Source organism: Pseudonaja textilis, chromosome 1 (genome assembly GCF_049901715.1).
Source record: "Pseudonaja textilis isolate UNSWEBS1 chromosome 1, rPseTex1.2, whole genome shotgun sequence".
In the NCBI taxonomy this organism is placed as follows: Eukaryota; Metazoa; Chordata; class Lepidosauria; order Squamata; family Elapidae; genus Pseudonaja; species Pseudonaja textilis.
This window is the reverse complement of record NC_141990.1, coordinates 1,290,838-1,317,806: the sequence shown is the minus strand read 5'-3', so window position 1 is coordinate 1,317,806 and position 26,969 is coordinate 1,290,838. Positions and strand designations below refer to the sequence as shown.

Sequence of the window (26,969 nt, the reverse complement as noted above, 5' to 3'; positions counted from 1 at the left end):
TTGCGGGGGAGTTTTTTTCTCTCCAGTCAATGATAATTGGACCTTGGAGGCCCAGTTGAAGGAATGAAAAGAGACTTCACCTGTTTTTGTGACTTTGTTGCTTTCATATTTCCGCCCCCCCCCCAGCCCCACCCCACCCAGTGCCACTGAAACTTCAAACGGTCACTAAGCAAATAATTATAAGTCCAGGTAGTCCTCGATTTACGATAGTTCATTTAGTGACCGTTCAAAGTTGCTGCTGAAAAAGTAACTTATAACCCTTTTTTCACAGTCTTTCGCAACACACACACACACACACACACACACACACACACACCGGTCACGTGATCAAAACTCAGGCACTTGGCAACTGGCTTACCTTCACGACGGTCGCAACTTCCCCTTTTGTGACAAGCCAAAGTCCCTGGGGAAGCCGGGTTCACTGAACAAGCCATGTGACTCACTTAACAACGGCTGTGATTCACTTAGCAGCTGTGGCAAGGAAGGTCGTGAAAAAAATGGGCAAAATTCACTGAAAACCTGTCTTGCTTAGCAACAAAAAAAAACCTGGGGCTCAATTGTGGTCATAAGTCAAGGACTACCTGTATCCCTAGAAAAACTGTGTCATGAAACAGCCACCACGGTGACTTGTTTGGGGTTCTGAGAAAAGATATTCCCTCCCTTTGCCTTTCTCTTTTTCTTTCTTTCTCTCCCTCTTTATTTCTTTCTTTCTTTCTCTCTCTTTCCCTTTATCTTTCTTTTCTCTCTTGCTCTCTTTGTTTCTTTTCCTCTTCCTCTCTCTCTTTCTTTCTCTTCCTCTCTCTTTTCTCTCTTTCTCTTCTTTTTTTCTCTCTTGCTCTCTTTCTTTTCCTCTCTTTTTCTTTCTCTCCCTCTTTCTTTCTTTCTCTTTCCCTTTATCTTTCTTCATCTCTCTTTTCTCTCTTGCTCTCTTTGTTTCTTTTCCTCTCCTCTTTGTTTCTCTTCCTCTCTCTCTTTCTTTCTCTTCCCCTCTCTTCCTCTTTTCTCTCTTGCTCTCTTTCTTTCTTTTCCTCTCTTTTTCTTTCTCTTTCTCTCTCTTTTTCTTTCTCTTCCCCTCTCTTCCTCTTTTCTCTCTTGCTCTCTTTCTTTCTTTTCCTCTCTTTTTCTTTCTCTTCCTCTCTCTTTTCTCTCTTTCTCTTCTTTTTTTCTCTCTTGCTCTCTTTCTTTTCCTCTCTTTTTCTTTCTCTCCCTCTTTCTTTCTTTCTCTTTCCCTTTATCTTTCTTCATCTCTCTTTTCTCTCTTGCTCTCTTTGTTTCTTTTCCTCTCTCTCTTTCTTTCTCTTCCTCTCTCTCTTTCTTTCTCTTCCCCTCTCTTCCTCTTTTCTCTCTTGCTCTCTTTCTTTCTTTTCCTCTCTTTTTCTTTCTCTTCTTTCTCTTTCTCTCTCTTTTTCTTTTCTCTTCCCCTCTCTTCCTCTTTTCTCTCTTGCTCTCTTTCTTTCTTTTCCTCTCTTTTTCTTTCTCTTCCTTTCTCTTTTCTCTCTTTCTCTTCTTTTTTCTCTCTTGCTCTCTTTCTTTCTTTTCCTCTCTTTTCCTTTCTCTTCTTTCTCTCTCTCTTTTTCTTTCTCTTCCCCTCTCTTCCTCTTTTCTCTCTTGCTCTCTTTCTTTTTCCTCTCTTTTTCTTTCTCTTCCTCTCTCTTTTCTCTCTTTCTCTCTCCCTCTTTCTCTCTCTATGTCTCTCTGTCTTTCTTTCTCCTCTTTCTCTCTCCCTCACTACATGTGCTTCTCTGTCAAACCCAACCCTGATGCGGCCCTCAGCGAAATCAAGTTCCGACATCCCTGATCTAGCTATCTATCTTCTCTTGGTCTCTGTGTGTGTGTGTGTGTGTGTATTGACGGTGTTTCCCTACCTACCTTCTACTTATCCTTGGCTGGATTGCCCGTCTGTCTGTCCCTCTCTCTCACGCACACACGCACGCGTGCAGAGTGCCGGGGGGGGTCTTCCAGGGGGAGACCTGACAGAGCTGCTGCTTTGTGCCTTGCAGAAGAGGGAGCAGAAGAAGGAACTCGGCCACATGAACGGCTTGGTTGACAAATCCGGCAAGAGGACTTCGTCTCCCACCAGCGACGCCGACTACTTGGACCGGGCGGGCGGCGGGAGCCTCCGGACCCTTCCCCACGCCCGGCTCCTGGAGCGCAGGGCGAGCCGGCCCGGCACCCCGACCTCCAACACCAGCACCGACACCCCCAATTCCTCGGAGCAGAACGACGTGGACGAGGACATCATCGACGTGGACGAGGACTCGGGCACCGGGGCGGAAGCCGACGGGGGGCAACCTCACCTCAAGCGGCCCTTCGAGCTGCTCATCGCGGCCGCCATGGAGAGGAACCCCACCCAGTTCCAGCTGCCCAATGAGCTCACCTGCACTACAGCCCTGCCAGGTGAGGGAGCCGGTCGGCACTGGCCCCGCAGTGGGGGCGGCTCCTGGCAGGGGGCTGCGCGGAGGGCCGGAGGAACGCCCCGGGTGGGCTTCGGCTTCGGCTTCCGCCATTGCCCGGACCAGGAACATGGGTCCGGTGGTTGAGCCAAGGAGGGCAGCCTTCTCCTTGAGCAGGGGTGGGCAGCGAGGGCCCCCACCACTAGACGGCCTCCAGACTTCCCGCTGGCTCAGGAATTCTGGGAGTTGAAGTCCACAGGTGATAAAGGGAGCCATCGTTGCCCACCCCTGCCCTTGAGGGTGGCCATGCGCAGAGTTCCCCCTTTGGGTCCCCAATATCTGCCTGGCCTTACCTGTCTGTCATCTATATGTGTATCACATTTAGAGATCTCTGTATCATCAGTCGGCCTATCATCCATTCATCCGTCTGTCTATGTCTGTCTATCTCTATTTATATATATCTATCTCTACCTACCTACCTATCTATCTCTCTACACATCTATGTACCTACCCACCTACCTAATCTATCAACATATCTATTATCTATCTACACATCTATCTACCTACATATCTACCTACCTACCTACCTACTTAATCTATCAACACATCTATCTACTATATAACTATCTGCATATCTATCAACATATCTATCTTTCTGTCTGTCTGTCTGTCTATCTATCTATCTATCTATCTATCTATCTATCTATCTATCTATCTATCTACATATCTACTTACCTACCTAATCTATCAACATATCTATTACCTATCATCTATCTACATATCCATCTACCTATATACCTACCTACCTACTTACCTCATCTATCAACATATCTATCATCTATCTATTATCCATTTATCATTTATCTATCTACATAACTATCCACCTATATACCCACTTACCTACCTAATCTATCAACATATCTATCTATCTATCTATCTATCTATCTATCTATCTATCTATCTATCTATCTATACATCTATCTACATATCTACCTACATAACTACCTATTTAATCAATCTATCTATCATTCTATCTATCTGTATGTGCTTGTGTGTATCAAATTTAGAGATCTAGCATCTGTCATTCTCCCCCCACCTCCATCCCCCCAGTGTAGGTATGTTTGTGTGTATCAAATTTAGGTATCTTATCTCTATATCTCCCCCCTGTGTGTATCAAATTTAAAGAGCCCTATCTGTATACCATCAATCTACATACCTATCATCTCTTTGTTTCTGTGTGCATCCAATTTAGAGATCTATCACCTGTCATCTATCCTGTCTCTGTCTTTGTCTGTCTGCGTGTTCTCCACATGTTTGTGGACGTGTTTAGAGACCACCCATATCCCACCCCCAGAGCGACTCTCTTCCTGTTCTGTCCCATTCTACTTCCTGTTGTGCCCTTCCAGGTACTAGTAAGCGGAGAAGAAAGGAAGAGACCTCCGGGAAGAATGTCAAGAAAGCACAGCATGAGCTGGACCACAATGGCTTGGTCCCCCTGCCGGTGAAAGTCTGCTTCACCTGCAGCAGGTAATAGGCTGGGCTGGGGGTGGGGGTGTGGGGGTCTTAATTTGTGCCTGGGAACAGGAAGTGTTCTCCATTTCAGGATCTCAGCAGCACGCATGTACACACACACACACTCACACACACACACACACACACCCTCTTTCCAATCCCTTTAACCCATCCCAAGAGATGCCCTGCCTTCACCTGAGCGTCAGATTCCCTCCTTGGCTTGCTGGAAAGAAGCAACCTGGAACTAAGGAGAAATTTCCTGACAGGAAGAAGAATCAATCAGTGCAACTAACTTCCCTCCGGAAGTTGAGGGTCCTTGGTGCTCTTTCAACGTGGCTGTTTTCTTGCAGATGTTTCATTGCCTAAACTAGGAAACATGATTCATGATTCATGCACTGATATTGTTAGCTAGTCTGGGTCATGAAACGTCTGCAAGAAAACCACCCAGCTCAGAGACCCCCAAGGACCCCACAGTGGTCATCCCCCTCCTCCTCCTCCTCCTCTCCGCAAATCCCCTTCCCATCTAGCACTGATGATGTTACCAAACTGGGTCATGAAAGGTCTGCAAGAAAACCACCCAGCTCAGAGAGCCCCAAGGACCCCTCATTCCAAACCTCAGCCAGGAATGTTCTCCCTTGACTGGTAAGTTGTTGGGTGCTCCCATCACTGGAGGGTTTTTAAGAAGAGACTGGGCAGCCATAGTCCAGAATAGCATAAGGTCTCCTACTTGGGCAGGAGGCTGGACTAGAAGACCTCTAGGGTCCTTTCCAATTCTGCTCTTCTGGAGGAAGAGGGACAAGAATGCCGTTCAGATCAGCAAACGATGCAACATTCACAACTGGTCCCTCCAGAAGTTGTTGGGTGCTCCAACACTGGCGGGTTTTTAAGAAGAGACTGGATAGCCATTGGTCTGGAAAGGTGTAAGGCCGTGAGGGCGAACCTATCGCACACCTGCCACGGGTGGCACAAAGAACCATTTGGGCCAGCACACGAACCCCAGGCAAACTTACCTCACTGCGTACTCGCGCACCTCCCCGCTAATTTTTGGGCCTCTTTCGGCTTCCCAGAGGCTCGAGGGAAGCCTCTGCGGCCTTTGCAGGCCGAAAAATGGGCTGTTTTGTCATTAACGGGCCCATTTTTCAGCCTACAAAGGCCGCAGAGGCTTTCCTCGAGCCTTCGGGAAGCCGAAACAGGCCCGAAAATCAGCGGGGAGGCGCAGTGCAGGTAAGGGGGTGGTGTGTGGGGGGGGGGATCGCACACCATTTTTGTCCCAGGAGCCCCAAAAGGTTAGCCACCACTGGTGTAAAGTCTCCTGCACGAGCAGCGGGGTTGGACTAGAACCCAGGAGTCCCCCCAACCTTGGCAACTTGAAGACTGGTGGACTTCCAACTCCCAGAATTCCCCATTCAACTACACCTGTTGTTGTTGTTTCCCTCCCTACTCCCTCGAGTGGAGAGATTGCAGAGGAAAGGATGACAAGAGAGTAAGCAGGCATAGAATTGAAGTCCTAACCGAGCTGCCCCGAGGGATTCTGGGAGTTGAAGTCCACCAGTCTTCAAGTTGCCAAGGTTGGACTAGAAGCCCTCCGTGGCCCCTTTCCAATTCTGTCCTTCCCTGGTGGAATTCCTCTCTCTCTCTCTCTCTCTCTGCTTCCCCACGTTTGGGCTTGCGGGACCCAAGCGAAGTGGCTTCTCACGTTACAAGGGGAGCTTGCAGCAGGGTTGAGGTCCGGTTCCCGGTGGGCCCTGGTCTTCTGGATGAAAGGGGGGAAGCGTGGATGACCCCGGGAAACGGGCCAAGTGTAAGAGGGCGCCGCCTCCTCCTCCTCCCGCCTTCTCCCTGGAGTCAGGATCCCCGGTGGTCTTTTCCAGGAGTTGCCGCGTGGCCCCTCTGATCCAGTGTGACTACTGCCCGCTCCTCTTTCACATGGACTGCCTGGAGCCCCCCCTCACGGCCATGCCGCTGGGCCGGTGGATGTGCCCCAATCACATCGAGCACGTGGTGGTAAGCCGGGGTCCCGCCTCGGGATCGGGGGGGGGGCCGCCTCGGGTGGGGGTGGGCGGGGAGAGGAATGGCCGGCCGGTTTCCCTTAGGCCGCTCCCTCCTCTTAACAGCTGAACCAGAAGAACATGACGCTGAGCAACCGGTGCCAGGTCTTCGACCGCTTCCAGGACACCATCTCGCAGCACGCGGTGAAGGTGGATTTCTTGAACCGGATCCACAAGAAGCACCCGCCCAACCGCCGAGTGGTCCAGTCGGGGAAGCGGAAGGGCCTGAAGGTAAGTAGAGGATCCCGTGTCGGGCTTGTCTCAACTTGGACCTTTAGGGGGGAAGAAAGACCCTGGACTCCCATTTCCAGCGAAAGGTCTACTTTGACTAAAACTAATTGGCTACAGCGTAGGAAAACCAGATCTGAAGTTTTCCACGTAAACCCAGGTTAAGAAGAGACTGGACAACCATCTTCAATTTGTCTTGGGGTGGGGTGGACTAGAAGACCTTGAAGGTCCCTTCCAACTCTTTTTAATCTGTTACTTCCCCCCTTGTTTCAAGCCCCCTTCCCCGGCCCTCCTTGTAGTGTCCAGTGAAGTTCCAATGAGTTGTTTCAGTAACAATAAAGGAGAATATTTTTGCAGCTCAAGGCTTGACATGATGGGTCCATGTTGCTCTCGGAGCTGGCTGGTTCCCTTTCGTGACATTTCATGACCCAAACTAGGTCACATCATCAGTGCTAGTGCTGGGTTGGGATACCCCGATCAAGAAGGAGCCCAAGAGGCCCATTCAGCAAACAGCAGAATCTCTTTTTAAGACCAGCAACACTGACTGGACAAGGTCTGCCAGAATATAAACTGGCAGCAAACCTCCCTCCTTATTAGCACTGATGATGCTACCTAGTTGGGTTATGAAACGTCTGCAATAAATCCCCCAAGGTCAGAGAGCACCAAAAACCCCACAGTTCTCCTCCTCCTCTTCCTCCTCCTCCTCCTCCTCCCCGCCTTCTCATCCCCTCTGCAAATCCCCCTTCCTTCTAGCACTGATGATGCTACCTAGTTGGGTTATGAAACGTCTGCAATAAATCTCCCAAGGTCAGAGAGCACCAAAAACCCCACAGTTCTCTCTCTTCCTCCTCCTCTTCCTCCTCCTCTTCCTCTCTTCCCCTCTGCAAATCCCCTTCCTTCTAGCACTGATGATGCTACCTAGTTGGGTTATGAAACATCTGCAATAAATCTCCCAAGGTCAGAGAGCACCAAAAACCCCACAGTTCTCCTCCTCCTCCTCCTCTTCCTCCTCCTCTTCCTCTCTTCCCCTCTGCAAATCCCCCTTCCTTCTAGCACTGATGATGCTACCTAGTTGGGTTATGAAACATCTGCAATAAATCTCCCAAGGTCAGAGAGCACCAGGGACCCCACAGTCGTCCTCCTCCTCCTCCTCCAACCCCACTCCTTACTAGCACTGAGGATGGGTCATGAACCGTCTTCAAGAAAACAAGCCAGCTCAGTGAGCACCCTCATGTTTTGGTAATCGTTCTGAGGTCTGGCACCTCTTGGATATATCCAGGGGGGTCTTGGGTTCTGTTTTCTATCACCCCCCCCTCTCCCTCCCTACTGCTCCCCTCTGGGCCCCCCAGTTTTTTATGGCAGGCTGCCATCAAGGCCGAAGCGATGACGAGGTGGCCCCCGGGCCTTGACCGTCCCCAGCCGTCCTTGCGGGGCTCCCTTGCAATGCCCGGCTTCTGCCAAGAGGTGGCAGCCTTGCCACTCGGGAAAGGCGCCCCTCCGGGAGCCGTGCCATCTTCCCTCCTCTCCGCTTCTCTTTTGCCCGTAGGTCCCGGAGGCCATCAAGTCCCAGTATCGGATCCCACCAGCATTAATGGCGCCCGCGGCCATCCGGGACGGGGAGCTGATTTGCAACGGCTTCTCCGAGGAGTCTCTGCAGAAGCCCCCCGGCAGCCCTTCCCAGCACTTAGCCGCCCAGTCGGAACAGCAAGAGGTAAACGTGGGGTTGTGTTTTTTTGGGGGGTGTGTGTGTGCAGATTGGGCAGGAGGGAGGGGGTCACCCTCCTACCAGGCTGTGTCAGACGCCCCCTTTCTCCGGGTCTCAGAGTTGAGGCAACAGGGCAAGCTGGGCCCTTCCAGCACCCTCGCAAAATCCGGGCCAGTTAGCCCCTCTCCTTGCCTCGGTGATTGTGTGCAGGGGGAGAGGCTGCTAGAAGGGCAGAAAGGAACCCCGGAGTGGATTTGGAATGTAGGGACCGCATTCCCCGGAAAATAAGACCCTCTCTTGTTATGACTCCCCTTCGAAATTCCAACGAACAAAACAGAAAGCAGCCGTTTCACAATTAAATCAAATGGAAAGAAGTCTTACAAGATAACGGCTGGCAGAAACCACAGCATAAATCTTTACTCTGTCCAGCAAACCAGTCCTGGCAATAAATCTCCAGTCTCAGAGCTTCTTGCTGTAACGTCCTCACTCAAGTAAGTCACTTTGTTCCTGGCAAATTGCACCAGCCCAGCTGTGTCCTTTTATACTCATTGAGGCAACCTGCTAATTTACTGACTCGCTCTCCTCATTCGCTCCAGCTGATTTTGCCTTCTCAACCAGTCTTCTATTTTTTACATTTAACCACAAATTTTCCAAGTTCTCCTCTCCACTAGAAGACTCTCTCAAAACTTCCCTGTCAGCCATTCCCGGCTGTTGATCAGATAAGGAACCAGAGGAGGTCAAAGGTCCTGACAATTCTAATACATCAGGTCTGTCGTCCTTTGTCACGTCCATCTCCTCATCCTGGTTACCAGTCCAATCACTGAGCCAGGCCGGCTCATATTGTTCTGACATGACCTCTTCACTTGAACTCATATCAATCACAGGAGCTGAATCCAAGCCCGGAGCCACAACACTCTCTTATCATTATTATTTTTTTGCCACCCCAAGAAAAAGGCACCAGGTCTTATTTTCGGGGGGATACTATCCACGGACTAACCTCACTTGCATGCGTGCGTCGCCCCCGGCCTCCTTTTCGCTGTCAGAGGCCTTCAGGAACTTCTACTGTGGCCAGGAAAACTTGTCTGAAGGCCTCTGCAACCGATAAGAGAGCTCAGGATCGATCCAGAGCATTGTTATCAGCTCCAGAGGCCTCCAGGTAAGCCTTGCCGGCTGCAGAAGAAATGGGCCGGCAAGGCAGGTGTTGGGGTGTGCGAGGCCTGACTCCACCTGTCCACAGGTAAGTAGTAGGGCAGCTCCACCCACCCCCTATACCCACCCTAGCTTAATTTTTAACCTGTCCACCCTGGAGTGGGCAGGTCTTAACTAGGGCTTATTTTGGGGGCGGGGGGGATAGGGCTTATAATTGGACATGTGTAAAAATCAAGCTAGGACTTACTTTCAGGGTAGGTCGTGTTTTCAGGAAACCAGGGTAGTTCCTCAACATACGACCGCAATCGAGCCCAGTGTTTCCACTGCGAAGCAAGACAGCGGTTTAAGTTTTACGACGTTTCTTGACACGGAGGTTAAGCAAATCAGCTGAAGTGAATTAGGGACATGGTCGCTAAGCGGCTTCCCCATTGACTTTTGTTTGGTCGCGTAACCCCGGGGCCCTGCCACCGTCCTAAGTGCAAGCCAGTGGCCCAAGTTCCCGGGGTTTGATCGTTGTGACCAATTTTGCGACTGGATTTTGATCGTTGCGACCAATTTTTTGGACTGGGTGACTCACGGACGGTGTTCGTACTGCAGCAACGGCCGTAAGTGTCGTAAGTCACTCTCTTCGCTGCTGTTTTAACTTCGGACGGTCACTGAGTGAATGTTTGTAAGTCCGTTCAAATAAGAAATGAAAGGACTTTAAAGCAGAACTCCAAAGGCCGGTGAGTGAAAATCGCGCTTGGCTCAGGGCAAAAACTTTCCGGAGGAGGAAATGCCGCGTTCAGATGCCCGGTTTGTGGCAGCTTCGGCCACAGGAGAGGAGTCTCTGGCGGTGGTCAGAGAGAAACGCCTTCCAATTTCATGCCCGGTTTGGCGGATGCCAGCAGGGCTCCTCATGTAGTGACGCCTGTTTTGGGAAGAGGGTGGGATCCCAGACGACGACGCTGGTTCCGAAGTGCCGAAATGGGCCCGTTTTTCGGCCTCCAAAGGCTGCAGAGGCTTCCCTTGAGCCTCTGGGAAGCCAAAAAAGGCCTCCTAACGGGCCAGAACTCAGCCGGGAGGCCCTCGCATGCACAGCGCAGTTAAGGGAGGCGGGAGGGGTGTTGCGCACGCATGCGCAGGGGTTGGATGGGGCTCATTGCCTTGTGGGTGCCGACACGCCATCACTGGTTTAGACAGTCCTTGACTTGCAGCGATTCATTTAGTGACCGTTCTAAGTTACAACACCACTGTGTTTATTCCCCCGCTCCACACTTAATGACCGTTCCTGCATCCCCGCGGTCGCCTGATCAAAACTCGAGCGCTTGACAACCGGCTCGTATTTCTGACGGCTGCAGAGTCCCAAGGTCACGTGATCACGTCCCCGGGGCGTCACATGATCCCCTCCCCCCTTTTGTGACCTGACAAGCAAAGTCAATGAGGAATCCAGGTTCACTGAACAAACCCGTCACTAACTTTGCAGCAGCAAGGATTCACTTAACAACGGCGGTGGGAATGGCTGCAAAACAGGGCAAAATCCACTTCACCGCCTGGCTTAGTGACCGAAGTGCTTTGGACTTGGACTTTCTCATTCTAGATTAAATAAGAAAGCCTTCTTTAATCCTCTGGATTATGGATTTCCTGTCAGATTAATCACACCTCTTCAGCCCTTATTCTTAACACTTGGTACAACCACAGGGTTGCGTGTTGAGTCCCTTACTCTGTACTCAGAGTATGACTGCCTTCCCACTCACGCTAGTAATACTATTGCTAAATTTGCAGATGATACAACAGGGGTGGGACTCATCTCCGGGGTTGGGTGGGTGAGGTGAGTCTGCCTACTGAGATGAGGTGGACCAACGGTTGCTTTCGTGGTGTGGAGACCATAACTTGGTCCTCAACACCAATAAGACCAAGGAGCTTATAGTGGACTATAGAAGGGACAGATCAGACCTCCAGTCCTTGCTTATCCATGGAGACCGAGGGGAGCAAGTGGCCAGGTTTAAGTTTCTGGGGGTTACCCTAAGAGGGGACCTGACCTGGGGGGCTCACATTGCAGCCCTGGGTCAAAAGGGCCCAGCAGAGATTAGGCTACCTGAGGCTTCTCAGGAAACAACAACCGGATGGAAAACTGCTGGGGATCTTCTACCGCTGTACCAGAGAGAGTACCTTAGCTTCCTGCACACCTGTGTAGGGTTTGCCAATTGCACCGGGGCAGATAGGATGTCACTCCAGAGGGTGAATGTTGTTGCCCAGAGGATCCTGGGTTGCCCTCTCCCCTCTTTGGAAGAGCTTTATATCTTTCGCTGCCTTAAGAAAGTTCAAAACATCCTCAAAGATCCATCTCATCCTGGGAACCCCTTTTTGTGAACTATTACCATCTGGCAGACGGTACAGGACAATAATAAAAACAAGGACAAATAGGCTGAAAAACAGCTTCTATCCCAGGGCAGTAACTCTGTTGAATTCCGCTGTATGGTGCAATATGAATGCAGTATCAGGGGTTTTCCATTTAATGTATAGAATGCAAAGGATGTGTGTTTTTGTGTTTTATTTTCATGGTCATAACATGCGGGGAAGACGGTATTTGATTTTGTTGTACGAGGTGCAAGGACAATGAAGTAAACTCAACTAGAAATGTTGGGCTCAACCGTAGGCGTAAATCGAGGACTACCTTTAGACTGACCCCGTGGCACTTTACAGCTCTCTCTGGGCAGCCTGCAAGCCCCGTCGGCGCTACAAATGGCCAGACCTGAAGGAGGGCAGCAAACCCGGTCCCGAACCAAGGCCGGGGCAGAGCTGACCCTCGACCCTCCTTCCTGACCTCTGACCTGTGCCCGTCCTTTCTCTTTCAGTGGCTGTGCAGCATTGTGGCCCTGCAGTGCAGCATCCTCAAACACTTATCGGCCAAGCAGGCCCCTTTTTCCTGGGACTCGGAGCAGGTGGAGAAAGGAGACGTCAAGCCAGTGTTGGCAGCCGATGGCTCCCTCGCCAGTCTGTACCAAGCGACGGACAAGCCCAGTGCCCCCCTTCCCAGTTGCACCGCGGGGCTCGCCCCTCAGAACTCCTTACAGGACGAGAGCCCGTACCCTTCCTCGGCGGACCGGCCCAAGAAACCCTCCCCTGCGGGACGTCGAGCGGCCTCGGCGCCACCGCCGAGGTGAAGATCAACGGCCCCAGCTTCTATGGCGAAGCCTCCACGCCCGCCTCGCCCAGGCTGAGTGGGCAGGGCGGGTCCTTGTCGCACCGGCAGCAGCCCTGGCCGAGACCCACCACTCCTCCGGCAGCTTGCGGGCTCCTCAACCACGTGGCTGGCACCGTCGTGAAAACGGAGAACGCTGCGGGACCCGTCTCGTGCCCCCACAAGGTCGCCGTGCCCGTCGCCACCCTCCTGGCCTCCCTCCCCAGTTCTTGCTTCAGCCTGGAAGCCGCCACAGCGTGGCCACAGAAGAACACTCAGGCGCCGATCGGGCCTCTGCTAGCTACAGATCTGGGCGCAGCGGACTCTCCCGTCTCTGCCACATGGGCACTCACTCCTCACCCAGCGGCTGTCGGGGAGGGGGGCTCTGCCGTGGCCCCTGCCCATGGTTTTTGTTCATCAGCCCCACCTCCAGGTGAGCACAGGGGAGGGTGGGGAACTCTGGGCTTTTGCCCAAAGGTGGGATTCAAATTTCTTAACAACCGGTTCTGTGGACGTGGCCTAATTGGTGGGTGTGGCTTGGTGGTCATGTGACTGGATGGGCGTGGCTTGTGTGTAAATATTGTAAACATTGATGTAAATATTGAATTTTTTATGTAAAAAAAAGAGCAACCTTTACCCAAAATCAGGCAAAGCAGGCAGGCAGATGGAGTTGCTTGCAGAATCACAGATTCATTCAGAGGTCTACCTTTCTGCCATCTGCTGCCTGAGTCTGTCACATAAAATTTGCTTGCAAGCAAACTCACAAAATTAACTCACAACACACCATGTAAGTAAATATTGATTTTTTTATTTTAAAAAAGAGCAACTTTTATCCAAAATCAGGCAAAGCAGGCAGGCAGATGGAGTTGCTCACAGAATCACAGATTCACTCAGAGATCTACCTTTCTGCCATCTGCTGCCTGAGCCTGCACTGAAAAATAGAAGCTTCGGTCCTAAGGAAGGTTCAGCTCTGCGCTCAGGCCACTTCTCTCCCCCCCCACTTGAATACCACCGCTACTGGGGCTCGGGGAAGCCTCCTGGGGTGAAGGCAAAGCGGTACAAGAGCGATTTAGATTAGCTAGAAAACAAGAAATCCGACAGGTGGGGAGAGGAGGGGCCAACCAGTGGCACGATGTGCCGGTTCTCCAAACTGCGCAGAATCGTAACAACTGTTTTTACATAACCTGTCCAGCCAGGTAGAATCCATCCCCTACTTTTGCCCACCCTCGCCCCTTTGTCAGAAATCCTGAATAAAAGCCTCTGTTTTCAAAAGCGCAATTTTTTAAAAAAACTCTTTTAAGAGACTTAGGCAGCCGTTGGTCTGGAATGTTGTAGGGTGGGGGACCTCGAAGGTCTTCTAGTCCAACCCCTTCCTCAAGCAGGAGACCCTACATCAGGGGTGTCCAAGATTGGAACTTTTAAGACCGGTGGACTTCAACTCTCATGCTGTCTGGGGAATTCTGGAAGTTGAAGTCCACCGGTCTTAAAAGTTCCAATCTTGAACACCCCTGATGTAGGGTCTTCCTGCTTGAGGAAGGGGTTGGACTAGAAGACCTCCAAGGTCCCTTCCAACTCTCTGGTTCTGCTATCTCTTTCCAATGCAACCAATGGAGTCAGATTTGCTGCGGACCCCTGGGTGATTCGCCTGTTGATGGTGACCTCCACGGTTTCAGCCACACCAGTGTGGCACAAAGTGGACACTTTGTGGGCAAAGTGCCTGAGGGGGGGATGCGTGTTGTGGTTCGCTGGCAGTAGTCAGACAGTGGGGAAGAACGGGGACCAGTCTGGGAGTCTGGGGAGGACTCGGACGAGGGCCCTGCATCCGAGGCAGAGATGGGGCCAGCACCATCTGGGAGTGGGGGGCTGCCTTCTGAGCCTCCGGAGTCTGGCAGCAGCAAGGCAGAGGAGCAGAGGGAGCCTGTTCCAAGTGCGCGTCTGTGCAGAGCTGCTAGAAGGCGGGAGCAGCTGAGACAAGGGACGACTCGGAAGTAAGGCTGGGAGGTGACTGCCCCTCCCATAAGGCATAAAAAAGTCAGGCCAAGATGCAAAAACTTTTGCAGGAAGCAAAGTCGTTCCGTCGGTTCCAAGTCATCGTTGAAACTCTTTATACTTCGGTTGGTTTTTCTTGTACTTTGGTTGGTTCCTTTTCCAGTTAATTGGATACTTCTGTCTTTGGCAGCGTTCCACAGAACTGAAAGGTGGGTGCTTATCTCGGGGCGGACAGTTTGAGATTAATTCCAGCTGGGAATGAAAACAATTCCCAGCGTCGCAATAAAATAGGTCTTGTTTTTAAACTAAGTTTGTGCATAATTGCGGTTTACGAAGCCTGGATATCAGAACAATGCGTCCCAAAGCAGAGTCCCTGGACCGTCTCTACCTTCGTGGGATAGTTATTAATTATTTACTTCTTTATTACACTCAACTGCTTCAAAACTCATCAAATTCAGTATTGGACGGGTTTTTGAACAGAAACCTTGTCCCGGCGGCGCTTGACTTTTCCCCAGCCGAAATAGCGGGTCACGTGGTTTTCTTAGCACCCGTCGGTTTTAGAATCCGTTGCATCATCCGGAACGAATTATCGATGAGTACCGAGGTACCACCGTAGTGTTATTTGCATCTGGAGAGACCGAAGGGAGCTTGCCACGAATGTCAAAGAGAGCTTTAGCAGCACCGAGAACTTGGTTAATGTACAGATAAACCCAGAATATACAGATAAACCCAGAAGCTAAATTTGGATTGAAAAGCCAGAAGAATGACGGGTTTTTTTTTCTAACCAGAAATACTTTTGCTCCGGTTTTGGCTGATTCTCATTTGTAATACCTTGGGTGTCTTAATAGCAATAGCCAGATCCCTTAGACCAGGGGTGGGCAAACTACGGCCCGGGGGCCACATCCGGCCCGTTGGTCTTTTTAATCCGGCCCGCCGAAGATTGGTACAGAATTAAGGTTTGATCTGAATGATTGAATGATTGCATTCATTTGATTTTGACTTGTAATGACAGGCATTTTGACACCAGGTGGCGGCCTGTCTGTCAAATTTTAAAAGTCAATGAGGCCCCCGAGCCAAAAAGTTTGCCCACCCCTGCCTCAGACTTATACACCGCTTTATAGTGCTTTTACAGCCCTCTCTAAGTGGTTTACAGAGTCAGCCTCTGGCCCCCAAACAATCCAGGTCCTCGTTTTACCAACCTTGGAAGGACGGAAGGCTGAGTCAACTTGGAGCTGGTGAGATTCGAACTGCTGGTTAGTGGGCAAAGTCAGCCTGCAATGCTGCATTGTAACAACTGTGCCACTGTGGCTTCCCTCCTTCCCTCCCTCCCTCCTTCCTTCCTTCCCCTCATTTCCCTTCCTTCCTTCCTTCCCTCCCTCCCTCCCTCCCTCCTTCCTTCCCCTCATTTCCCTTCCTTCCTTCCTCCCTCCCTCCCTCCTTCCTTCCTTCCCCTCATTTCCCTTCCTTCCTTCCTTCCCTCCCTCCCTCCCTCCTTCCTTCCTTCCCCTCATTTCTCTTCCTTCCTTCCCTCCCTCCCTCCTTCCTTCCTTCCCCTCATTTCCCTTCCTTCCTTCCTTCCTTCCTTCCCTCCCTCCCTCCCTCCTTCCTTCCCCTCATTTCCCTTCTTTCCTTCCTTCCTTCCCTCCCTCCCTCCCTCCTTCCTTCCTTCCCCTCATTTTCCTTCCTTTCTTCCTTTGTTCCTTCCTTCCTTCCTTCCTTCCTTCCTTCCTTCCTTCCTTCCCTTCCTTCCTTCCTTCCTTCCTTCCCGTCTTCCTTCCCACTTAGCAATAGCACTTAGACTTATATACCACTTCACAGTGTTTTTACAGCCCTCTCTAAGCGGTTTACAGAGTCAGCCTCTGGCCCCCGAACACTCTGGGTCCTCCTTTGACCCACCTCGGAAGGACGGAAGGCTGAGTCAACCTGGAGCCTGGTGGGATTTGGAACTTCTGGCAAACAGCAGTCAGCAGAAGTAGCCTGCAGTCCTGCCCTTGAACCACTGCGCCACCACAGCTCTTAGAAATAAACACAGGAATCTGTAGAGATCCTCCGTCATCCAGATCCTGTCTGTCCCAAAGGTGCTTTTTCCAAGAGGCAGCTGGACTTTCTGGTTTTTCCTTGAAGGCGTTTCGCTTCTCCATCCCGGAAGCTTCTTCCGCTCCGACTGTGGATGGTGGGACTGAAGGGAAGGACTGATACTCCTTGCAGACACAGCTGGTCATTTCCATCCTTTGAGAGGGTCCTTGAGGCGACTTGGAGGTTGACCCTGAGTATATGGATGAACCTCCAAGCGGCCTCAAGGACCCTCTCAAAGGAGGCAAATGACCAGCTGTGTCTGCAAGGAGCATCAGTCCTTCCCTTCAGTCCCACCATCCAGTCAGAGCAGAAGAAGCTTCCGGGATGGAGAAGTGAAACATCTTCAAAGAAAAACCAGAAAGTCCAGCTGCCTCTTGGAAAAAGCACCTTTGGGACAAAATATACAAGTATTCCTAACTTAACGGTGCAACTGCTTGTTTAGCAACTGTTCAAAGTTACAACGGCCCTGGAAAAAAGGGACTTACAACCGTTTTTCACACTTAATGACCGTTGCAACATCTGCACGGTCACGTGATCAAAACTGGCAACCTGGCAACCGACTCATATTTACGACGGTCACCGTGTCCCGGGATCCCCTTTTGTGACCTTCTGCCAAAAGCAAAGCGGGCGGGGAAAGCCAGATTCACTTTGCAACCTTAACAGCTTAAATGATTCACTTAACAACAGCAGCAAGGCAAGCCGTAAAATGGGCCAAGGCTCAACTTGTCTCTCTTAACAACAGAAATTTGGGGTGGAGGTCATAAGTTGAGGACTACCTGTAATTAAAGCCATTTCCGCGCGTTTATCAGTTTTCATTCTACTAGCTTGGTGATCAACATATAAATAACTAGCTCGATCCCTGTGCTTCGCTGTGAAACTAGGTGGTCAGGCTTAGTTTTGTGGGAGGAAAATAAGAAAAAAAAAATCTGCTTCTGCCTACCAGCCTCCGTGGCTATTCACCTGGCTAGCGTCCTGTCAATGTGTGAGAGAGTTGAGGGCTGTTTGGAAACTGAAACGGTATTTGCTGTGTGAGCCTGGGTGTGGCTTAGCGCAACTGCTCTGGACTAAAGCGGCTTGGTGCTGTGAAACCGAAACTGAAACTCCTCTGCTTGTGTTTTGCATTTGGAAGAGATTTCTTTCCCGGTGGGGAGGGGGAGTAGAACTCCTTAGCATCAGAGCGTGTTAATAATAATAATAATAATAATAATAATAATAATAATGGAAATACTCTAAATGCTCTGAGGGTCCTTTGGAAAAATCCTTTCTTAGGGAGCCCCTAGAAGCCAAGAGGAACCAACATGCTGAATTTCAAGTTTGTAGGCTTTACGGTTGTGGAGATTTTGTGATGATGCGTGAGGGGTAATTTCGCTTTGATATATATAAAATAGACAAGTGAGAAGAATCAACCAATAGAACATCTTCCCTTCAGAGATTGTGGGGGCTTCATCACTGGAAGGTTTCAAGAGCAGACTGGACAGCGGTCTGTCAGAAATGGTGTAGGGTCTCCTGCTTGGGGGGGTGGACGGGTGGACTAGATGACCTGCAAGGTCCCTTTCAACTCTGCTATTCTGCTAAGTCAGATCAACTGATTTCGCAGTCTCTGGGATATTTGAGCATAACCTGACCCAAGTGTTGGCTTTCTTCTCATCTCCAGATGGAAAGGTCAGCCCCGGCCACCTCCCCGCTTTAGCGACCCCTTCCTCGCTCCCTTCCAATTCTTCAGCCGCGGTGGATGCTGCAGGTCCCGTGAAGGCATTAATAGACGGCAGCGGAGGTGAGGATCCTGGGCGAAGGTCTCGTTTCTGCAGGAGGGCAAGTGCTTCTCAGCCGACCATGCTGAATCTCTACGGAGATTCTCGTCCAGGACACGGGTGTCCCAAAGGGGCCTTTTTCCTCCCAAGAGGCAGCTGGATGTTCTTGTTTTTTCTTTGAAGATGTTTCGCTCCCCATCCAAGAAGCTTCTTCAGCTCTGACTGGAGGGTGGGGAACGGAAGGATTTATACTCCTTGCAGACAAAGCTGGTCATTTGCATCCTTTGAGAGGGTCCTTGAGGTTGCTTGGAGGATCGTCTGTGTCCCTCAGGGTCCCCCGAGTGGTGCAAATGGCTGTGGAGCCTTTGGGGGAACTGCTGAAAGGACCGTGTTGTAGACTGGAGCTCAGCCAACACAACAGAGGGACACACTTCAAGAGGAGACTAAGGCAGAAGCTTATCCACCCCAAGGATAAAACACCCAGAGGGAAACGGAGCAACGTGGTCCGTGTTTGTCCAATGCAGTGAGCCGTGTGCGGATCTGGGCGCTGGGGAAACAAAACAGCTACTTCTCAAGCGCACGGCGCAACCTAAGAGGACGAACCCCTCGGGACCAGATTCGGCACTTCCGCCTGCATTGAGAAGACAAAGGCTGCTCTTCTGAAGACAGCAAAGTCCACAGTTTGGAAGAGAGGACCCGTGGATTGAAGAAGGGCCCAAGGGGCCACCTGGGTCCAAATGGAACAGCCCTCCCTCCACAGAGGGGGAGGGATAGGACATCATCTGCCTCCACTCCACAACAGGGTCCTTCCAGCCGTTCCGCGAAGGCTCCACCCCTGCATTTGCACCACCCAGGTGACCCTGAAGAGACAGATGAACCTCCAAGTGGCTTCAACGACCCTCTCAAAGGAGGCAAATGACCAGCTGCCTGCAAGGAGCATAAATCCTTCCCTTCTTCACCATCCGGTCAGAGCTGAAGAAGCTGCTTGGATGGGAAGTGAAACGTCTTCAAAGAAAAACCAGAAAGTCCAGTTGCTTTTGGGACAACACACAGACACACCAAGCAGGTTGAAGGCTGGCAAAGGAAGCAGACCCCCTTCTCATCATCGTTGTGTGGTCAAAGAGCCAGCCTTGCCCACCTCTTGGTTCCTTCCGGGGGACACCCCGTCTTTTGGGCAAGTGTTGGTGGCTTGGGAGGCCCTCGGGTTGGCTCCTTGGCCCGGTCCAGGCGCTCCACTGATCGGCCCCTTCCCCTCACCTCCTCCCCCCATTTGCCTTTTCGCTAGCAGAGATCGAGATCGGGATGCTGGATGAGAAACTGATCAAGTTCCTGGCCTTGCAGAGAATACACCAGCTCTTCACCTCCAAAGCCCAGCCCGCGCCCGACCGCGTGGGAAGCCCCCCGCCCAGTTCTGCCAGCATCCCCGCCGAAGGTAGGTCGCCCGGGCCTTCGTCATCTTGGCTTTCCCTGGGGGACTGCTGCTGCTGCAATTGGGGCGGGCGGGGGCTTGAAAAGAGAGTTGGGGGCTGGAGATCCGTTTGCACGTGCCCAGTTTCTACTCCCCCTCCCCAAGTCTTTCTGGCTTTCTTTTGTTTTCTCTTCCTTCTTTCTTTTTCCTTCCTTCCTTCCTTCCTTCCTTCCTTCCTTCTTTTCTTTTTCCTTCCTCCTTTTTTTCCTTCCTTCCTCCTTCCTTTTTCCTTCCTCCTTTCTTTCTTTCGTTTTTCCTTCGTTTTTCCTTTTCTTTTTCCTTCCTCCTTTCTTTTTTTCCCTTCTTTCTTTTACCTTCCTTCTTTGTTTCTTTCTTTTTCCTTCCTCCTTTCTTTTTCCTTCCTTCTTTCTTTTTTCTTTTTCTTTTTCCTTCCTTCTGTTTCTTTTTTCCTTCCTTCCTTTTTCCCTTCTTTATTTCTTTCTTTTTCCTTCCTCCTCTCTTTTTCCTTCCTTCTTTCTTTTTCTTTTTCATTTTTCCTTCCACTTCTTTTTCCTTCCTTCCTTCTTTTTTTCTTTTTCCTTCCTTCTTTTTCCTTCCTTTCTTTTTTCCTTCTCTTTTCCTTCTTTCCTTCTTTCTTGTTTCTTTTTCCTTCCTTCCTTCTTCTTTCCTTCCTTCTCTCTCTGTTTCTTTCTATTTTCCTTCCTTTCTTCCCTCCCTCCCTCCCCCCAAAAATAGTGCCAACTCCTGAGAGCCTGCTAGGTGCCCACTGCTGCTCAGAGTAGTTACAGAGCGGTACCTCGGTACTCATCCTTAATTGGTTCCAGGAGGCGCGATGAGTACCAAAAACAACAAGTACCCATCAGGAATAACATCGTGGCACCAGGCACCCGACACCGACATGTTCTAGTTCAGTGGTAGCTAACCTTTTGGGGCTCCTGTGCCGAAAATTGTGCGTGCGCACTCACATACTAGCACCCAGAAGGCAACATGCGTGCCCCCCACACGCCATGCATCGCTGTGCATGCACACGCATCTCCCGCACCCCCGCGCATGCGCACAGCTGACAATCAGCTTTTGGGCGGGCTTGCGCAGGTGGGGCTCTTCTGGCCAATCTCTCGCATGTCGGCAAAAGTGGCTCTGCATGTCACTTCCGGCACACGTGCCATAGGTTCGCCATCACAATTCTAGTTTGTGCGTGGAGTACCAAACAAACGACGAGTAACGGGACAACATTTTCCCGCCTAAAACACATTGAGTAGCAAATTCGATGAATTTCAAAGCAGCGGCTGAGTACCAGGGTGCCCCTGTAAACGTGAATTAAACCCTCATCGAAAGGTCTGCCAGTCTGTCCACGCAGCCAAGGGGACATTCCACTCCCGTCTGGGCTCTGGGCGCTGCTGCTCTGCCCTCCTCCTCGGACCCCTTGGATGCCCCCGCTGCTTCCGGATTGTTCTAGCGTTGCCTTTGAACATTGGTGCCCTTAGCCCGAGGAGTCTAGATCAGAGTTCTCCCATCTTTCTGGGTTGACGGCCAGGAGTGGGGAAGGGGGAAAAGAGGGGGTGGTTCTGTGGGAGGGGAAAGCATCTGTGTGTGGGGGGGGGGGTGCACGAACACCCCTTCTTTGCATAAGGGGGCCCAGGAGTTGCTTGCGCAAGTGGAGCCACAGGGGCCCACATTTGCAGTGACGCTGTGCGAATGGGGCTGTGCGACTCACATGCATGCACCCAATAGGCTGCGTTCCATAGGTTGGGGACCCCTCTCCCCGCCCCCCAAGGGCCCACTCCTTCCAGCAGACGGGCTCGGCTGAGCTTTCTACTCCGCCATTGGCAGAAAGGACTGGGAGGGTTAAGCAAGGGCTCAACTTTTTCCTGGGGAGGGAAAGCGGAGCCCACCCTAATTCTTCCCAGGGGCGATTGGTGCGGGGATGGCGGGGGGAGGTTTCAGCGTTCCAGCAGCCCTCCATTCTGCCCAATAACTCCGAGACAGACATCTTCTCAAAAGTTCTTTTTTTATTTGGAGAGTAAACTGGCACAACTGGGGAATCCTGAATGTGAAAGTTCCAGGTTTCCTCGCAATAAGTAAAAAAAACCTACAAATCCACCCCCTGTCACCCGTCATCGCATCACATGGCCCAATCACCGTCCGTCCCCACTTGAGACGTCCTCTCACCCAGGTGCAGAAATCACATGACCTTGAATTAGAAAAAAGAATGTTTGTTATGTCTTAACTCCATCCACTCCCAGAACTTCCCCCCTCCCACTTTCCCAGGCTTAAAATGTGTCGGTGTGGGAGCATCTGGTCTCAATATGGCTTCCAAATCTAACGGGGGGGGAGGGGGTTGCATTCAGAACGGAGCGTCCCGTGCCTGGCACGGGGAGATGCTTGGCACCCAGGGCATCTTTCTGCCTTTGCAGGACACAGGAAAGAGGTGCAGGCCCGGGCAGTCTTCTACCCACTCCTAGGCTCGGGCAGCGCGGTGAACATGTGCTATCGGACCCTCTACATCGGGACAGGCAAGGGCTGGTTTCTCTGCATGGCCGGCAGGTGTGGGGAGGAGGAGGAGGCAGGGAAAGAGCCCCGGGGGAGCATTCCTGGGGCTTTCTCTCCCCCAGGAAAGTCACCCACCAGATAGCGGATAAAGCATGATTTCTGCGCAAGAAACGCAGAAGGGAGACTTATCCGAGGCCTGACCCCGCTCCCTCCTCCAGGCCTTCGGTTGTGGGCATGGCCCACCTGTGAGCCCCCTCCCAGATTGGGGTCCTGACCCCCCACTCCTTCGTTTGGCAGGAGCAGACATGGATGTGTGCCTTACAAACTACGGTCACTGCAACTACGTCTCGGGCAAACACGCCTGCATTTTCTACGATGAGGTAAGAGTCCGGAAAGAGGGAAGGCGGGTCCCGGCTCTCTGCTTTTGGGGTGGGCATAGGCAGGTGGGCGGAAGGGTCTGGGGAGGGTGACGAGACCCCCCACTGCCCCCTGTTGGTTCCCCCCACCTCCCCCGGTACAACCGAGTTTCTTCCCGCAGAACACCAAGCATTACGAGCTGCTCAACTACAGCGAGCACGGCACCACGGTGGACAACGTCCTCTACTCGTGCGACTTCTCGGAGAAGGCGGCCTTCGTCCCGCCCAGCAGCATGGTGGCCAAAGTGCAGAGCGTGATCAGTAAGTTCCCTGGTGGCTGAGCGATGCTTACACACACACACACACACACACACACTTGCCCAAAGCGCAACCCTGGAGTTCCCATGACTGATGCTGGCTTGCTCCCCGTCATGGCCGTCCCGCACAGCAGAACCGTTGCTCAATGAGGTCCCTGCATCGGTGGCCATTCGTAGCTCACTCGTCCCGCTCAATGCCCAACCCATGGAGCTGGCTGCTGCGGGTTCCGTCCCTTTCTAGAGTTTCGATATATGTAGTCCTCTACTTACGACCACGGTTGAGAGGGAAGGAAGATGAGGGATGTTTGTGGCCTTGAGTTGAGTGGCCCTTGACTTATGACCACGGCTGAGGAGAGGGAAGGGGGGTTTAGGATGTCTGCTGCCTTGAGTTACGGGTAGTCCTCGACTTACGGCCACAGCTGAGCCCAACATTTCTGTCGCTAAGCAAGACAGAAGACGCTTTTGCCCCACCGGATGAACTTTTCTGCCACCGTTGTTAAGTGAATCACTGCAGGGATTAAATTAGTCACGCAGCTGTTCCGTGAATCTGGCTTCCCCGTGGACTTGGCTGGTCACAAAAGGGGAAATCCCATGACCCTTCCACCGCCATAAATACGAATCCGTTGCCAAGCCTCTGGATTTTGATCACGTGACCACGGGGGGGGGGATGGTGCAATGGTTGTTAAGTGTGAAGAAGAAAAAAAAAACCTGGTCCCACGTCCCTTTTCCCAACGCCGGCGTAACTTCCAGCGGTCACTAAATGAACTGTTATAAGTCAAGGGCCGCCTGTGCCTGAAACCTCTTCCCCCTCCTCTTTGCGACATGGCAGGTGTCAGTTACGCACGAGCAGGTGTGGGCGGAAGGCCTGAGGGACCCAGTTGGCAGTCATCATGAAGGTCCTGGGCTCCTCCTGGGCTTCTGTTTTCTTGGGGGGGTGGCCAAAATGACAGGATCGATCCGTCGATTGATCAAATTTATACGCCACCCACACTCTGGGATCAGGAACTTCAGTTCTCGGCGCCTCAAGAGCTGTCTGGCCCAGATGCCCGTCACTTACCTGAGACGGTTTAGCTCAGTGGTGTCTAACCATTTGGGGCTCCTGTGCCGAAAATTGCGCGCGCTCACGTGCCAGCACCCAGAAGGCAATGCATGCCCCCCACCCATTCCCCCTGCACATCTGCACATGACACCCCCCGCACTGCTCCCTTACCTGAACGGCGCATGTGCGCGCCTCTCAGCTGATTTGGGGGCCTTTTTCGATCTTCCAGAGGCTCCAGGGAAGCCTCTGCAGCTTTTGGAGGCCGAAAAACGGGCCCGTTTCGTCACTTTGGGTATTTCCGGAAATAAAGGAAGTGACAAAACGGGCCTGTTTTTCGGCCTGCAAAGGCTGCAGAGGCTTCCCTGGAGCTTCTGGGAAGCGAAAAAGGTCCGAAAATCAGCCGGGAGGCGCGCGCCTGCGCAGCGAGGTAAGTTTGCCTGGGGCTCGCGTGCCCACACAAATAGGTTTGCCGTCACGGGCATGAGGCTGGACTAGAAGACCTCTAAGGCCCCTTCCAGCTCATTCTGTTCCGTTTCATTCCGATGCAGATTGCCCCGGTCTTTGGAGGTTCATGACCCCCATTACCCCAAGACCCCCGAGAAGTGGGTCTCCTTAAGCCCTGCCCCGCCCCTTCAAGCCCTGGGGAAAATCCATCCCATAATCTCGGTGCTGACCCTCCCCTGCCAACCTCCTTGCTGTCGGTCCTTTTATGGGCAGAGATAGTCTCACGTATGGGCATCCGCTTTTCCACACCGTTTCCCAGCATTCTCTCCTTTTGCTTCCTCGTTATTCACTTAACGACTAACTTCATCGCTGTTCACTTAATGACAGAGTCACTTAACAACTGCAGTGATTGGCTAAACAACTGGGGCAGAAATCTTGTAAAATGAGACGCAATTCACTCAACAACTGTCTTGCTTAGCAGTGGTAATGGTTGTTGAATTGTTTTGTGTTTTTTATTTTATGTTAAGTTAATTTTTTTATTTTATTTACCTTTATGTTATTTTTTTATTTTATGTTATTTTAATTTAATTTAATTTTTATTTACTTTAGGACATTTTTATTTTGTTATTTGAATTTAATTTTTGTATTTCCTTTTATGTTATTTTTTATTTTTTATTTAATGTTGGCTTTTATTTTGTTATTTCAATTTAATTTTGAATTGTATTCTTTATGTTAGCTTTTATTTTGTTAACTTTAATTTAATTTTTTCATTATTTGTTATTTTTATTTTTAATTTAATTTTTTTATTATTTGTTATTTTTAATGTTAATTTAATTTTTAATCCTATGTCAATTTTAGTTTGTTATTTTAATGTTTAATTTTATTCCCTGTTTTATATTTTACTTGGTTATTTTAACTTAATTTAACTTTATAGCATTTTTTGTTTTAATTTTTATTTTGTGCTATCGATCATGTTTATTACGTCTAAAATGTATCGGCCGCCCATCTTCCCACCGGCTATAATATTGCGCTCCTAATTCGAGGACACCCTGCCATTAAACGGGGGGGTGGGGGCGGGAGGGGGGGGCGCGCAAGTGGGATTGTCTGGGGCGCCGCCGCCCGTCTTCCCCTCGGCCTCCATCCTCCACCTCTTCCCCCCCTGCAGAGCGCCACAAGAACCGGAAGCTGCCAGAGGAAGAGCCGGTGCCGCTGCTGCCGGCGCCGCCCAGCGAAGAGACGGCCGCCATGCGCGCCCAGGCCCAGGGCCAGCCCCAGCCGCCTTGCGGCTGCAGAGCCAGCAGCTCCAGCCTGATTGGGGGCAGCGGGGCCGGCTGGGAAGGCACGGCCCTCCTGCACCACGGCAGCTACATCAAGCTCGGCTGCCTCCAGTTCGTCTTCAGCGTCACCGAGTTTGCAACCAAGCCGCCCAAAGTGGACGCCGCCGCGGCCTTCGCCCCGGAGACGGACTTGGAGGAGAAGCTGTCGCCCAGGGGACACCAGGCCGCCGTGCTCCAGCCCAACTCAGTGCCATAGGAGCCCGTGGGGCGGCCCGGGGAGGAGTGGGACGGAGCGGGGAGAAGCCCCTCCCCTCTCCCCCCCCCCTGCCCCGCCCTGCGCCCCCCCGGATCAGAGACGCCTATTTGACACAAACCCCCGACCACGTCTGTCCGCATTTCTTTTCCTTTTTTTTTTTTTTTCTCTCTTTCCCCCCACCCTTTTTCCTACGTGAGGGGGGGAGCTGCAGACTTTGGGTGCCCTTTGCATGAAATGAAGAACTTTTAAATTTTATTTTATTTTTTAAATGGTTTTTGCTCAAGTTTTAGGGGCATTTGCACATATATTTGTACTATACATTTCATTTAAAAGACACACACACACACAAAAAGACAAAAAAAAGGAAAAAGGAAACTGCCACGCGCGGAGGCTCTCTGCTGGGTTGAAGAGGAGGGGGGGCGGGGGGGCGGCAGCCACGGGAAGCATTCCCACGCCGTTGTAAAATAATCCCAAAAAAAACAAAACAAAAAACTTGTTCTATTTTGTGCCAGTGACAATAGTTTTTATATTGAAAAAGAGAGAGAGAGAGAGAGAGAGAAATACAGTTTTCATACAGCAAAAATCTATCCAACTATCATTGTTTTATTTAATGTAAAAGTGTGCTTTTCCCATGCCGGTTATTTTTTCTTTTTGTCCCCTTCCTTCCTTCCTTCCTTCCTTCCTTCCTTCCTTCCTTCCTTCCTTCCTTCCTTCCTTCCTTCCTTCCTTCCTTCCTTCCTTCCCCCTCCCCACCTCGATGCCCCCATTCTGTGCCTCTTCCCTCTCCTGCCCCCCTCCCCGGTCCTTTTGGGGCTGGGCAGGGAGGACCCAGGTCTCTTCCCCCTCCCCCGGCATCATTTCCCCAACCACAGACACACACACACACACACATACACACCTGTTTTCCGATGACGAGAAGTATTTTGGGCGCTGTGTAAATACATCAACTGATGGCATTTTTTTCAGTGTTTTTTAAAAGCTATGTACAGTGGTACATGTGGTATGACGTTGCCTCCGGTTGTCTTAATTGTAGCAAAGCGTTTTTTGTCGTAATCCCTGTTTTTTGCCCTTCTGTTCCAAGACTTCCCCCTCCCCTCCCCTCTCCTCTCCCCTTCCTCCCCACCCACCCACCCGCCCTGTTCTCTCAGCAGCTGAGTTCTAATGTACAGAAGTAATTGCTATGTTTTAGGCTTTACGGAAACTTTTTTTCCTGTATTCTGTATATAAAACTACAAAATACGGCCCTCGCTGGTGTCTGCCTGTCTGTCGAGACGCCCCGTCAAGGGGCCACGAATCCTGGCCGCCACCGCCCAACAACCCCCGCCCCGCCCGTCGGATGGGATCGCT

At 51.3% G+C, this 26,969-nt stretch overlaps 1 protein-coding gene across 1 annotated transcript in view; it reads left to right on the top strand.

Annotated features, from left to right (window-relative positions):
- The window catches only part of PHF12 (PHD finger protein 12), a 60,924-nt gene extending 34,296 nt beyond the window's left edge, over nt 1–26,628 (top strand). Inside the window, 13 exon segments of the mRNA XM_087924163.1 lie at nt 2,001–2,397; nt 3,800–3,920; nt 5,777–5,909; nt 6,020–6,184; nt 7,728–7,892; nt 11,873–12,137; nt 12,140–12,631; nt 17,918–18,037; nt 19,300–19,446; nt 21,858–21,956; nt 22,231–22,313; nt 22,472–22,610; nt 25,255–26,628. Of these exon segments, the coding sequence (XP_087780289.1) occupies nt 2,001–2,397; nt 3,800–3,920; nt 5,777–5,909; nt 6,020–6,184; nt 7,728–7,892; nt 11,873–12,137; nt 12,140–12,631; nt 17,918–18,037; nt 19,300–19,446; nt 21,858–21,956; nt 22,231–22,313; nt 22,472–22,610; nt 25,255–25,622 (2,694 nt within the window). The 3' untranslated portion in view covers nt 25,623–26,628.
- Nucleotides 26,629–26,969: the final 341 nt, after the last annotated feature.